Raw genomic sequence first — 13,117 nt, forward strand, 5'->3', positions numbered from 1 at the left:
CTTGTAGCTAGTCGGAACATATCGTTGAACGAACCAAACATTAGCAAAGCAAACATAAACCCACAACCGGAATAGTTTATAAGTCGCTGTAACTGTTCTTTGATACATTCTTGCCCTTTTGTGCGGTCAAAATGTCTGATGAGGAAGAGGACTATATGTCTGACGCATTTCTCAGCAAAATGTAAGCATTATTTGTGGCTAGTGTTTGTATTAAAAGCTCGAAGCATCGAGGTTGCTACATTGGGAACCATTTTGGTACTTTTGTATGTTGTATGAAGTTAAAAGCTAATTCAGACCAATTCAAAAGAGCCCTTTGATGCTATTTTGTTGGCTTTTTAATGTATAATATCACCCTACCCATGGCCTGCACTTAAAAATGAGTCATTTGGCTAAATCTGAGACATTATCATATCACTGATAACAAATAAAGTAAGTTGTGTCAGCTATGAAGATGTAGAAGTGGGAGTTAACAATCATTGCTCTCGCATTAACTGAATATCATTGTTTTCTTATCCCAAAATAACATTTTCTATGTTGTTCTGTCTGCCAGACAAGATGTGAAACCAGGTGTCAGCATGGTGAGGCGAGTAAAAGAAGCAATGAAGAAGGAGGCAGAGCAAAAGGAGAAGAACATCAGGAATCGCCAGAAGACCTACAAAGAGCAAGAGAAAGACAGCCGAGAAGCAGCTTTACAGAGCTCCATCAGTAATGAGAACAAGGGCTTTGCACTTCTGCAGAAAATGGGTTACAAAGCTGGTCAAGGCCTCGGAAAGCAGGGCAAGTTTTCTTCTTTTACTCTTCGATTTACTGATTTTTCAACTGTTACTGTATTTATTTCATGTATTCATGATCCTCTCTGTTACCTCTGCAGGAGCAGGAAGAGTTGATCCAATTCCATTAAATATCAAAACTGGTAAGGAATACATTTTAAAATTTAAAGTGTATTTGGAAACAACCTGCGTAATTCGACTGATTGCTTACCTTTTCTTTCTGTAATGATTCAGACAGAGGTGGCATTGGAATGGAGGAGGTGAAGAAGAGAAAAGCGGAGGAGGAACTTGAACATTACCGACAGAAAGTACGAGCCAAACAACAGAATGAGACCAAATCACTGGAAGATTTTAGGTGAAGTTTGCAGATTTCTAAGAGATGCCCTATGCCCCTGAGCATTGTCCCATACTATAAACACTACTCTTAAAATAGACCTAAAATCTTTCTATTCAGGAAGGCTTTTTCATCTTAACTCTTTATTATTAATTTCTTTATGTTGTATGTTCTATTTATAAATACCGTAGCACTTTGAGTTTCACTATGAATGAAAAGTGTGGTGTATTATTATGAAAAGTGTATATGTATTATTATTAATATCATCATTTTTATTATAATGCAAGTGTTTCACAGTCTCTGTGTGTGGGCTATCATGTTTCCTTCATTCCAGGTCAAGAGTAAGGACAGAGAGAGAAGAGCGTAAGATTGAAGGAGATCTCAGAAGGAGTCAGTCAGCCTGTGAGCAGCTTGACAGTCAGAAGGTTGGAGAAATTATGGCTATAGCAGAGGCTCATCAGAAAACATATTTTGATATTTCACTGCTGGTCAGTATAGAGTGTGAATCCTTTGGCTGAGTTGTTTTTTTTTAAATTTCAGGGTATCACAGTCCCTAGGGAAGACTGGTACTGGCCTAAAGCAGAGGCTGATGATGAGGAAGAAGAAGTTGAGGAGGAGGAGGAGGAGGAAGAGGAGATTGTGGAATTAACCGTCAGTATCAAGTTGAACTTGTTTTTTCAGTGATGTAATGTGTAATCCTATTATATGAACCAATCAGTTTTGTTGTTGGGGATAGTTAATATACTTGCGTATGCTGCAATAAATGCATCTTGTAGGATTTTGTGGTGATTAATTCAGATTAATCTTACAATGTATTTGTTATATTCTTTTCTCTTACAGTCCTTTGACAAACTGCAAATTCTGACATCCTATTTACGTGGAGTCCATTTTTACTGCATATGGTGTGGGACCACCTATAATGGTAAGAGTGTTGACAACATGGCTACTTCATGTTGCTTTTATTGCATTTGCTGACATACAGTTTTCTTGTTTGACAGATGAAGAGGATTTGTGCTCTAACTGTCCCGGGGATACAGCAGCAGACCACGAATGAACTTGATAAAAAATATATGTGTGCAGTAGTTCTGAGTGAAAAAGCAGTAACAAGTGTTTGACAGTGGAAACATTATACATGTTAAGTGAGTGCATATTACAGCATGAAACAGGTTCATCACACTATCATTATCATCACACCCAACAGCCTGTAATAAGCAGTTAAGGCAGTACAGTGATCAGATTTTGAGCATCATCCCATTTGAATCTGCTCTCCATCTCTGGAAGGACATTGTTGATGCTGTTTGGTGGAGGACTTTCTTAATTTTTTTTTTTCATTTGGAAATCCTGTGGAAAATTTAGGATGCTTTGTATTATTTATATTTTGAATAGATGTACAATGATTTGTTACATTTTTTTAGAATTCTACGTTAACCATTGTTTTTTTTTTTAGCGACTTATATTACATTAAATGATGTTGGGTTTGATTTACCTAACAAATGTAAATAATGTAATGTAAATATGATACTGCCATTTTGCCTTTCTGTGTATGTGGTGCTCAGTTGTGACTTTCTAGGTCTAAAAATTATTATATTAAAAGAGACTAATAGATTATAGACTCAATAGGATTTTGACAAAAGTTACCAAAAATGGTAACAACAACCCGTTTAGATAGGGTCACATACTATAATAGTTAACTTTTACCTAAAACTGTGACCCCCATAGTATTTTGAGATAGGGTCACATATTTCAGTAGCTGTGATGGAGGTAACTAGTGGCCAGTGGTGGAGGAAATACTCAGATCCTTTTCTTAACTGAAAGTCAATCAATACCACAATGTAAAAATACTTCCAAGTAAAAGTTCTACATTTAAGCATAGAAGTATTACCAGTTAAGTTTACTAAACTATTAAAATAAAAGTACTTGTTTTGCAGAAAAACGAACTGTGACTGATATATTAAATACAAACAAAGTGCATTGTTAATACTGATGAGTCAATGCATAAACAGCATTTTATTGGTGTAGATGCTTGAGGTGGAGCTAGTTTAAACTGCCTTGTGAGGAGCATAAGACAAATCTGAGGGGTCTTGAGATGATAGATTGGGTTGGAAAGAAGAGAAGGCAAAGTTCTGCTTCATACATGTGGGTTAAAGTTTCAGAACCTTTCTTCAATCTTTGCATTTTTGTGAAATATTGGAGAGTTTGACCTCTCTGGGTCTCAAATAGTTATTTATTTGAAACCATGTGAGGGGAAAAGTCTCTTTGCTGGAACTGCAAACAACTCATAGACATCTGAAATATCACAAAGAGACACAACTACATTTATTTTTTACAAGAGGTCACAAGCCAAAACATTTGGGAACCACTGGTTTAATCTTTAATAATGCAGCTTAATTTATAAGCTTAACATTATGTTATTTTATATAAAAAATTTGATCTATAAAAGTAACTAGTAATTAAATCTGTCGAATAAATGTAGTGGAGTACAAAGTACAATATTTTTTCTCTGAAATGTAGTGGAGTAGAACTATAAAGCAGCATAAAATGAAAATACTCAAGTACAGTATAAGTACCTTAAAATTGACGGTACTTGTAATAAACAGTAGTTGAGTAAATGTACTTAGTTACTACTGCTAATGGCCAACGTGGATATCTACTACTTTACAATAACATTTCGAGCGTCTACTTAACGATTATTAGCATTGAACAACTACAGCTCCCATGAGTCTTAGCTGCAGTTGCGATACTCAAACCTTATAGGAACTGTAGTTATTTAACAAGCTAATAAAATAACGATTTAGTTCAGGTGAAAAACAGGTAGACACGTTTTAAAGTTAACTGCAGCTGCTTTTAATGAAATTCAAGCAAATGTTAATTCAAATCTAAGAATCCATCAAAATGATTATTTACAGAATATGGATGTTAGCTAAAACAAACACATCACTTTTACTTCACTGAGACTTTTTCCACACTTTCCAAGGTGAGTTACATTTTCGCTTCCACTTGTCAGCTGGTTCATGTTTGCTGAACCAGTTTTGATATTTCGGACGCCATTTGAAGGCGCCACCACTCTGGAGCATGACGTTTTACCGAGAAAACGAAACTTGCGGAGGGGCACGGCTGAATCGAAAGTCTTCAGACATTGACGCAGAGTAAAGATGAAAATGGAAAAGATGCACTATATTGAGATTTGTACCTTGTTTTCCCATTTTTATGTGATTTGAGTCGGCATTCCGGCCGCTGTGTTGTTTATGATGGAAACGGGAAACTACGTAGCTAAACTAAACGAGTATGCACAGAGGACGCGGTCGCAGCTGAAATATGAGGACGTCGGATCTGTTGGCCCTGATCACATTAAAACGTGAGTTTAATACATTCTCTGGTGGGTCTTAAGACCTGCAAAGTCAAGCGTGATTAAAGGATTTGAACACATTTTGGAGTTTTAACAGCAGTCTCTTTTTGAACTGGAGGATGTGGTATTTCCATGGGTGTCAATCCGGGATCTTTCCAGTTAAGATGCAAACATAAACGCACATTGAACCTTAAAGCTCCCATGTGTATATTTGCAAAATTGCAACCGTTTTGTGTGTAGAAAAATAAGAAAATGTGTGCATTCTGCATGGTCCTTCAGTTCATTCAATGTCTCTAGGAATGTTTACATTCCCAGTGTGATTTTTCCACATAGCAATGCACTTTGTCACCACATTTAAACCACACACGCATTTCTCTTAATATTAAGTTAACATTGTAGACCTGAAATAATTTGTTGAGATATTCAATTTGAGATTTCCCCCCTCTGGTCTATATATCCCTGCCTCTGCTGAATTATTTGTATCCCTCCATAGTGATTCATGCTGCTTCACGCATAGACCATATAACATATATAAAATAAAAAAAAGGCTATTTAATAAAATCTATGTAAAGTGCTGCAGCGTGAGAACATCAGTGCAAACAATAATAAAGTCAGGAATGGACATTCACTGTCACTACGCGTGAAAACGTGTAACACGGCGTCTGGGCTACGTGATGACGCAGTAAATGGACGGGGGGGGGGGGGGGGGGGGGGGGTAAATGATGGGCGACACACTATGGATGACCACTCCACAGGACAGCAGAAAAAGAAGACTGAAGTCCGTAATCAAAATAGACTGTTTTCTTAGTCTGACAAGTAGGCATTTATTGTAGCCCAGTGGTTCTCAAGTGGGGTCCGGGGAACCTCAGGGGTCCTTGGGGGGGATCCAAGGGGTCCCCTGCACAAAGATGAATAATTTATTTTCACTTTAAATCCATCCATGTAATTAAAACACCTAAAAGCAAAAATCTTATCAGAAGGGGGACAAAATCTAAAAACAAATCAAAAAATTTAAAGTTTGAGAACCACTGTTGTAGCCTATTTATTTTTATGATGACAGCATGTTATGCATGCTGTGATTATTTTCTACTCAATATTGACGTTTGCTGCGCATAAAGCTGAATTAAACAGTGACTTGCAAGAATGACATGAAGTGTATTGGCACATCTAGCTGAGTATCCACATTACTGAAAGGAGCGTTTGGAGATTTAATTCTGGCAGATTTTTTCACAAACCACACCCTGGAGATATTATTGTTTCCTGCATACAGTGTTGGGAAAAAACTGAGGAATATGGAATAAATTTGTCCCATCAATGAAAAAGTAAGAACGCCTGCACACTTACTCCAGTCTGATTAAAATTTAATTAGATAGGACAATGTTTCGATCCTACTCAGATCATCAATTGATGCTGTTTTTTATAGCCTTGCACCTACATGATGTGCATATTTACTCTCCTTCAACTGATTAACTTGTCCCATGTCATAGCTGCAGTGCCCTGCTTTGACTCATAGGACAAAATTTACAGTCCAGGAAGCCTTTCTGGGACTGTTTTCATGAGGAAAGTTGGAATTCAACTATAGCTCAGTCACAGTGAAGGAATGGTTATAGCATTCAGTATCAGTATTGTTATGGAATTTTCCATCTTTAGGGGTTACAAATTGGGTTACACTGGGTCAAGTCTGGGCCTTGAGGTCACACTGTAATTCTTAAGCAGGAAGGGGACATTCTCTCCTCTCCTTGAGACTCCAGCTGTCTGTGATGTTTGGGGAAAGCAGAAACCTCTCTCATAGAGGGTAAATCAGCATTGATTCAATAGAATCAGTAGATTCTATCGACACAGTCAGACATTCAAACCAAATATCTGCTGAAGTTCCATGCAACGTGACCTGAACTGACACAGGTAAACTGCAGTTCCTTGTTTAGAAACTAGTGAATCAATTAGACTAATTTTTCATATTGTAGGCTGATCTGCTTGGGTTAAAGACTAAGACTCAGACCTCCAAGGGGCAGAACAAAAAGAGACCGCATTCGAGTTGCAGATGACTTCGATGCTCGCTATTTCAGTTCTCCTTGGCCAAGTACTTCAATAAACATTTTCAGCTTTAAGACATCAAAGGCTTGTGCGCGCTTTTCTCCACTGAGGTGCTGACCATCGCTCAAAATATCCACAACAAGTATCTGTTGATATTTGTAAGCACAAAGAGGCAGGTGTATACCTTCTGTTGCAACTGTTTAAGGACAGTTCACAATTTTTTGGGTCTGTCTTAAAACAACAGTGAGGTGCCCAAATGAAAATTGAAACAGGTTTTTCTTGTCATAATCGTTCCTCCTGTTTATACTGGCCAGTGTTTCCCCTATAGTAGTACAGGTCTGGTGGGCCGCTAGGCCAACAAGAACCCCCACCAGACCAAAAGAATATTTTTTGTAATGCCAAAAATAATGCCAAATATCCATTAATTTGGAAATCAATAGCATTGGGGGGGGGGGCTCTGTGCAGCGCTGCTCTGAAACATGAGTCAACGTCTGTGTTGTTGTCTGTGAAACTCTTGGAAGCGTAGCTCTTTTTAAGGAATAGTACAGGGCATAAGGAGTGTGCGTAGCAAGTGAGTGGGTGAGTGAGAGACTGGGTGGCAGAAAAGTGACGGTGAATGCGAGCGGAGCAGAGGAAAAGGTTAGCAGTAAGTTGTCAATCTGGCAGTAAATGTATAGTACAGATATCCACTTGACATGACCACTTCAAAAACGATTTTGAGTATTGACTGTCCTGTTTTTCTTTATAATTTCTTAGATTTACCCTAAGAGCAGTCCTGAATGGTAAGGCGTATCCTGATGGTGTGGGGAAGAACAAGAAGGAAGCCAAACACAATGCAGCAAAAAATGCTCTAAAAGGCTTGTTGGAGGAACCGGTTGACTCTGTAAGATTAGCTTTCTTGACTTACTGCCTGTGTGAATTTTTGTATTTCTGTAATATGTAAAATCCCAATTCACAACACACTGTATGTCTTCTTGATGTATATTTGTTATTTTCCTGACAGACAGAAACTGTAGCAGAAGTGTCTGCAGCACCAGTTCATCAGGCAAGTGTCACTACCATCAACTATATATGTTGGCTCAATGAATATGGCCAGAGGAAAAGGGTGCTGATAAAGGCTGTGGAGTCAACAAGACCAGGGCCTCATGATGCCACGCAGTAAGTCTTAACAGTGTATCCAAATGTATGTGTAGCTGTTTAGTCACCATTGGAAAATACTTTAAATAAAAGTTTTTATGGTTTTAGATGTTGTAGGTTCATGGTTGACGATAAGGAGTACCCAGCTGCCTATGGGAAGACAAAGAGGGAAGCTAAGGAGGAAGCAGCCAAGCTTGTATATCATGAGATATGTGGTAGTAAAACTACAGATGTGAGTAGTAATACACACTAGTTTGTCTCTATTAAAGGCCAACAAATTAGTAAAAATTCATGGAAAGAATTGAAATTCTTCTCCTTGATTGTAATAATATTGTCACAAATGTGCAAGTAGCTTTTCCAAATGTCCCACAGGCCACACTCCAATCATTTCATTGTTATAAAATCATACTTTTTTGTTTTCAAGACTGGAGATGAGAAATCAAGCAGCACAACATGTAATCAAAAGGAGGATCTGAATCAAAATGTGTCTGAGATCTGGTGAGCACAAGTTCATTGACAACGTGTTGTTTCATTTTTGTTTCATTCTTCACCACCGTGAAACATTGCACAAAGTAACATTTTGTTTTTGCTCTGTTTGGTTATTAAAAGGTTTTAATTAGTATCTGTTTTGTCTTTGTATTACAGTGATAAGATAAAGAACTTGAGCGTGAAGACAGAGGACAAAAGCTTTATAGAGACAAATTTCATCGGAATGGTCAACCACTATTGTCAGAAAACAGCTCGCTCCCATACATTCATTGAAGAGAAGAGATGCGGCCCCCCTCATAACCCTCAGTGAGTATGACCAAACCTCTGGGACCTGAATAGACACTGCATGATAGATATGAGAGGGAAATCTGAAAATATTTTCTCCCTGCCTACACAGATTTTTCTACAAGTTGGTGATCAACGACAAGGACTACCCTGTGGGTGAGGGTAAGACTATCAAGGACGCCAAACAAAAAGCATCTCAGCTGGCCTGGTCTGCTCTTCAAGAACAGTCAGACTGGGATAGCAAGGTATTCAATATTTTCTGTTGTTTTAATATAATAAAATATAGTTTTAATTAGGGCTGGGCGCTATGACCAAAGTCTCATATCCCAAAATAGGTAATTTCATATCATGATAACGATACCTATCCCGATACAGCACATTTTAATTCAATGAATAAATAGTTGGTCTGTGCACCTGGCACCCCTGCAGAGATCCTGCCCTCTACTTGTATTTTATTATTATTTTGCTGTGTTCAGGACGTTTTTGGGCATCAACCTTTGGGCAGTGGGTGTGTAGCCCTCAGCCAATAACAGCATGCAGGGTGTGAGGTCGGGGCTCGTCGGGACTCCGCTCTGCTCTCTGTCTGTGTGTCATGGATGTATAAAGAGCTGCAGGTCTGTGTGTCCGCTTGACCGAGGGGGGCTGAGCTACACACACGCAGAGCAGAGAGGCAACAGCGGACAGGATGAAGCTCTTCATTCACACCAAATCCAGCAATGCGACACCTTCCCCTCTCTCTCTCTCTCTCTCACTGTAGTTAAGCTGGGGAGGAGGGGCCAACTTGAAATGCTGTGTGTTTACAAACACTAACTGACAAATCCTGCATAGCATACCTTTTTAAAAAGAGATTTATACATTTCTGGCTACAGTCACACTGTGGTAACAGCAGGTTACCAAGTGAGGTTCTTTTGAACATCTTTTGTTTCAGAAAACATGAAAATGGTTCCCTTTAAGTAAAAAAAAAAAAAAAATCACATTGATGTTGCACCCCATGCCAGGGAAAATCAATTAATACAAAACATGCTACTATGTAACAGCAAACATTTCCTTTGTGCTTTCAGGTATCTTTCTTCTTAGCTGATGATGGTGCGCTAGCGAAGCTGCCCACAACACCAAGCACTCAGTAAGGCACTGACCTAGTAGCATAACAGATGGTTAAGTTTGATGTTGAGAATATTCTACTAATGTGTCTCATTGTATTCTCTAAGAAAGTCCCGTGATGCAAAATCAGAAAGCTTGCCAGCGACTACAAGTAACCCAGTTGTTTTCGCCAATTCATCAAACTCTCCCAAGATTCAGGTCTGTTATTTTGTATGTAATCCTTTTATACCGTCATGGTTCCTCTGTTTGTGATGCTCTGTCTATTGCAGCTAGTTATATCAAGTTCCTTTAATTTACCTTTTAAGGTAAAACCAGAATTACTCAACTGGTCGTGATTACTGAAATATGACTTACAGAATGTGAAAGTGACTTAATATATTACCAGAATGTTTTTTAGTAATCCCTGTGAGTTGCACATGTTTTTGGAGAGAGTAAACAAGTCAGCAATAGTATTACAAGAGCAAGAGTTTGTCAGTAATTCCTGAGAAATTGCTGAGAAGTCAAGGGGGACTGTATGTATGTATGTTTAAATATGTTTTCCTACTTTCCATTACAAAGGATCAAAGTCCTGATGTGAAGCCCAAAAGAAAGTAAGCCATCTTTTGAGACCCACTGTAAAGCTACAGTACATAATTTTTCACATGTTATTGCTGATTATAATTTTTCTTGTCTTGTTAGAATTGCAGCAATTTTCCAAAATGCCCACAGAAACAGCAAAGAGGTAAAGTAAGCCTGTGGATGATCATGTAACTTAACATGATTTTTCATTTGCTTTTGTTAAACTTTTTAATCTTGATATCATGACTTTGTTTTATTCATTAAGGATATAATGGCCAATTCCGATGACAAGAATATAGGAAATAGTCCGAGTGCGAAAACATCAACCCCGTCAGTAATTTCAAGGTATGGAAAATTATAACATTTAATAACATTAGTTGCATGTTTTAAGTACTTCTGCAGGCTTTAGTTTGTGTGTTGTCTATTTATACACAACCACAGATGCATTTTCATATTTTCAACTATTTGATTCAACAATACTTTCAACAGGTTTACAGCAGAATTTGAGTCCATAGATTGTCTGGGCAAAGGAGCCTTTGGTCGTGTTTTCAAGGCAAAACAGAAACTACTAGGGAAGTATTTTGCAATAAAGATTGTCCGCTGCAAAGAGTAAGTCAAGTATTAAATTATGTTTTATTTTTTTAAATGAGGACTGTATAATGTTTTTATTTATTCATTTTCTTAAACTTCTTTTGATCAGAAAAGCTTTACGAGAGGTGGGGGCATTATCAGACCTCCACCATAGTAACATTGTTCGATACTACACATGTTGGATGGAAGACACAGGATACCAGTGGGACACTGCAGCTGAGAATTGCAGCACTTCCCAGTAAGTCTCATCCACTTAATAAAATCCTAACTTAACTATATTTATTTACTAAAAATGAAGGTATGTCATTTCACTATTTTATTTTTTCTTACTTCCCTAGGTCTACTGGTAATTCACCTGCAAAGTTCCTCTATATTCAGATGGAGTTATGTGACACCAAAACACTCAGAGTGTGGATAGATGAGAAGAATACACAGAATGTGAGGAAATCTCTGCGAGACTCCAAGAGAAGAGAAGACAGTCTAACTATTGCACTGCAGATAGTCAGTGGAGTTGAGTACATTCACTCCAAGATGCTCATCCACAGAGACCTGAAGGTGAGACGATGAAGTAGACAAGATTGTCATTTATTACTACACATCTGTCATGGAGTTACATGTTTGTGTTTCTTTCCTCTGGTTAGCCTGCCAATATCATGTTTGGGCGCGATGGAGAAGTGAAGATTGGGGACTTTGGTCTGGTCACTGCCGAGAATGATGACGATGCTGAAAACCTGCTGGAGAGAACAGTGTACAAAGGAACCCCATCGTACATGGCTCCTGAGCAGGTTAGACCCTCCATTGTTTACATTTACTTCAGATGCTTCTGTATTATTGAATATTGGTTATCAAAGAAAGCCATTAAAAAGGTACCTGGAGATTTCAACCACTAATGATGCTGTAGGGCTGAAGTGCCCTTTGTTAATATAATTTTTTTTTTTATAACAGAAGACCAGGAACACTTACGACCGGAAAGTGGACATATTTGCTCTGGGTTTGATATATTTTGAACTCCTCTGGAACCTCCCTGCTGACCAACAAAGAAAAGCAGTGAGTTCAGACACACATCATATTACATCAATAATTGTTTACTAATAAATTGCTTCAAGTTTGTTTCAAAAATAGGTAAAGTTCCAGCCAGTTTATCAGATATTACTTGCATATTTCAACAGAGCATTTTGACTTTTCATAGCAGGAAAAGCACAAGTGTTTGTAATAACATTAACGTCTAATGTCTTCCATGCTAAAGGCCAATCGGACAGCTTGTTAATAGTATCATGCTAATTACATGTTCTTCCACCCTTTTATCACTGCTTGAATTCCAGATCTGGGATGGTGCCAGAAACCAGAACTTTCCTCAAGGGTTTTCACACAATTTTCCCCATGAGGTACATCAGCATCTTCTCAATGCACTTGACACATGAAACAGTATTTTACGTAGGGTGGCAGTCACTTGTGATGGTCACCAACAGGGCAGTAGTGAGGCTGAGGTACAGGAGTTTGCACTGTTAGAACAGTTCATCTGTGAAGCCACAAAGGCTGAGGAGCCAAAACAGGACCGTTGATGTTTGCATGTGAATGATAAAAGAAATATCAATTTCAAACAATCACAACAGATGGCAGGGGAAAATATTTAGTCTGTTAGGTAATGTAATGTAGACAAGGGCTTCAGAAACACTGACATGACTTATTTATATTACAGAGATCTCAATGGCTGTTCTTTTTGTTGTTATGTTGCAGAGACAAATTATAAAGTCAGCGCTGTGTGTGAAGCCAGAAGATCGACCTGAAGCAACTAAATTAAAGACTGATTTGGAGGAGTACACTCATACATTTATGATGCTAAAAAACACGAGTCGCGACAGTAGGACTGTTTGATTATTACAAGAAAATATTCAAACAAAAGGAAAAAAAATGTCAGTCGTCACATGCATGACTGTTTATTCAGCACCATATTCCACTTTACATGTACTTGGATGTTATTGAATGCTAAGGAGAGTGTCTTTTTTAATAACTGTTTTTTATGAACTGATGTGACATAATTTATTATGATCATGATGAACAAGAAACCTCACTCATTTTATATAACTGAAAGCAACATTAAATTAAAATTGTGTCATTATTCACTTTTAACAAACAATTATGTCATGGGAAATTACTTTGTCAACTGGTATTGAAATTATGATGGAAATTGTTTAATGAATTCAAAGTGATGTGCCATTACAGCCTTAGCTTCATAATGAAGAGGCTTATTTGGAAAATAAAACAATTGTCAACTAGGGTGTAATGATCATTCAACTGCTGTGCAGTTCATTGATGTACTGTGGTTGTATTCTGTACAATTTGTTCATTGTAGTGGGTGCTGCTGGATACTTTGGAGTGCTCTACTGGTGATCTGCTTCATTTTTACGTTCAAATTAGTCTGTATTGGAATGTTATCAACTCTGAGTCAGGGGATGTGCCATAATTCCAGAA

General features: G+C 37.9%; 2 protein-coding genes across 2 annotated transcripts; both read left to right on the plus strand.

The window, feature by feature from the left end:
• The first annotated feature begins 14 nt into the window (after nucleotides 1-14).
• On the plus strand, nucleotides 15-3,037 carry gpatch11 (G patch domain containing 11). The gene is made up of 8 exons (XM_042433095.1): nucleotides 15-181; nucleotides 551-777; nucleotides 872-913; nucleotides 1,005-1,125; nucleotides 1,439-1,529; nucleotides 1,645-1,755; nucleotides 1,945-2,026; nucleotides 2,103-3,037. Exons 1-8 carry the CDS (start codon nucleotides 132-134, stop codon nucleotides 2,156-2,158), a joined length of 780 nt encoding a protein of 259 aa, XP_042289029.1. The 5' UTR covers nucleotides 15-131; the 3' UTR covers nucleotides 2,159-3,037.
• Nucleotides 3,038-4,137: 1,100 nt separating this feature from the next.
• eif2ak2 (eukaryotic translation initiation factor 2-alpha kinase 2) lies at nucleotides 4,138-12,940 on the plus strand. Its single transcript, XM_042432982.1, has 19 exons — nucleotides 4,138-4,459; nucleotides 7,241-7,367; nucleotides 7,488-7,642; nucleotides 7,730-7,853; nucleotides 8,046-8,119; nucleotides 8,267-8,416; nucleotides 8,508-8,640; nucleotides 9,457-9,518; nucleotides 9,604-9,694; nucleotides 10,055-10,086; nucleotides 10,175-10,217; nucleotides 10,320-10,399; nucleotides 10,544-10,663; nucleotides 10,755-10,883; nucleotides 10,984-11,200; nucleotides 11,287-11,430; nucleotides 11,591-11,692; nucleotides 11,968-12,030; nucleotides 12,383-12,940. The coding sequence occupies exons 1-19, from the start codon at nucleotides 4,350-4,352 to the stop codon at nucleotides 12,518-12,520; spliced, it is 2,094 nt and encodes a 697-aa protein (XP_042288916.1). The 5' UTR covers nucleotides 4,138-4,349; the 3' UTR covers nucleotides 12,521-12,940.
• The last annotated feature ends 177 nt before the right edge of the window (nucleotides 12,941-13,117 follow it).

This window comes from Thunnus maccoyii, chromosome 14, assembly GCF_910596095.1.
Source record: "Thunnus maccoyii chromosome 14, fThuMac1.1, whole genome shotgun sequence".
Taxonomy (NCBI): domain Eukaryota; kingdom Metazoa; phylum Chordata; class Actinopteri; order Scombriformes; family Scombridae; genus Thunnus; species Thunnus maccoyii.

Coding starts and splice junctions, on each gene's coding strand:
- eif2ak2 (XM_042432982.1), top strand. CDS start 4,350: ATGATGGAAACGGGAAACTACGTAGCTAAACTAAACGAGTATGCACAG. Junction 4,460..7,240: donor GGCCCTGATCACATTAAAAC/GTGAGTTTAATA, acceptor ATAATTTCTTAG/ATTTACCCTAAGAGCAGTCC. Junction 11,431..11,590: donor CGTACATGGCTCCTGAGCAG/GTTAGACCCTCC, acceptor TTTTTATAACAG/AAGACCAGGAACACTTACGA.
- gpatch11 (XM_042433095.1), top strand. CDS start 132: ATGTCTGATGAGGAAGAGGACTATATGTCTGACGCATTTCTCAGCAAA. Junction 1,126..1,438: donor AAATCACTGGAAGATTTTAG/GTGAAGTTTGCA, acceptor CCTTCATTCCAG/GTCAAGAGTAAGGACAGAGA. Junction 1,756..1,944: donor AGGAGATTGTGGAATTAACC/GTCAGTATCAAG, acceptor TTTCTCTTACAG/TCCTTTGACAAACTGCAAAT.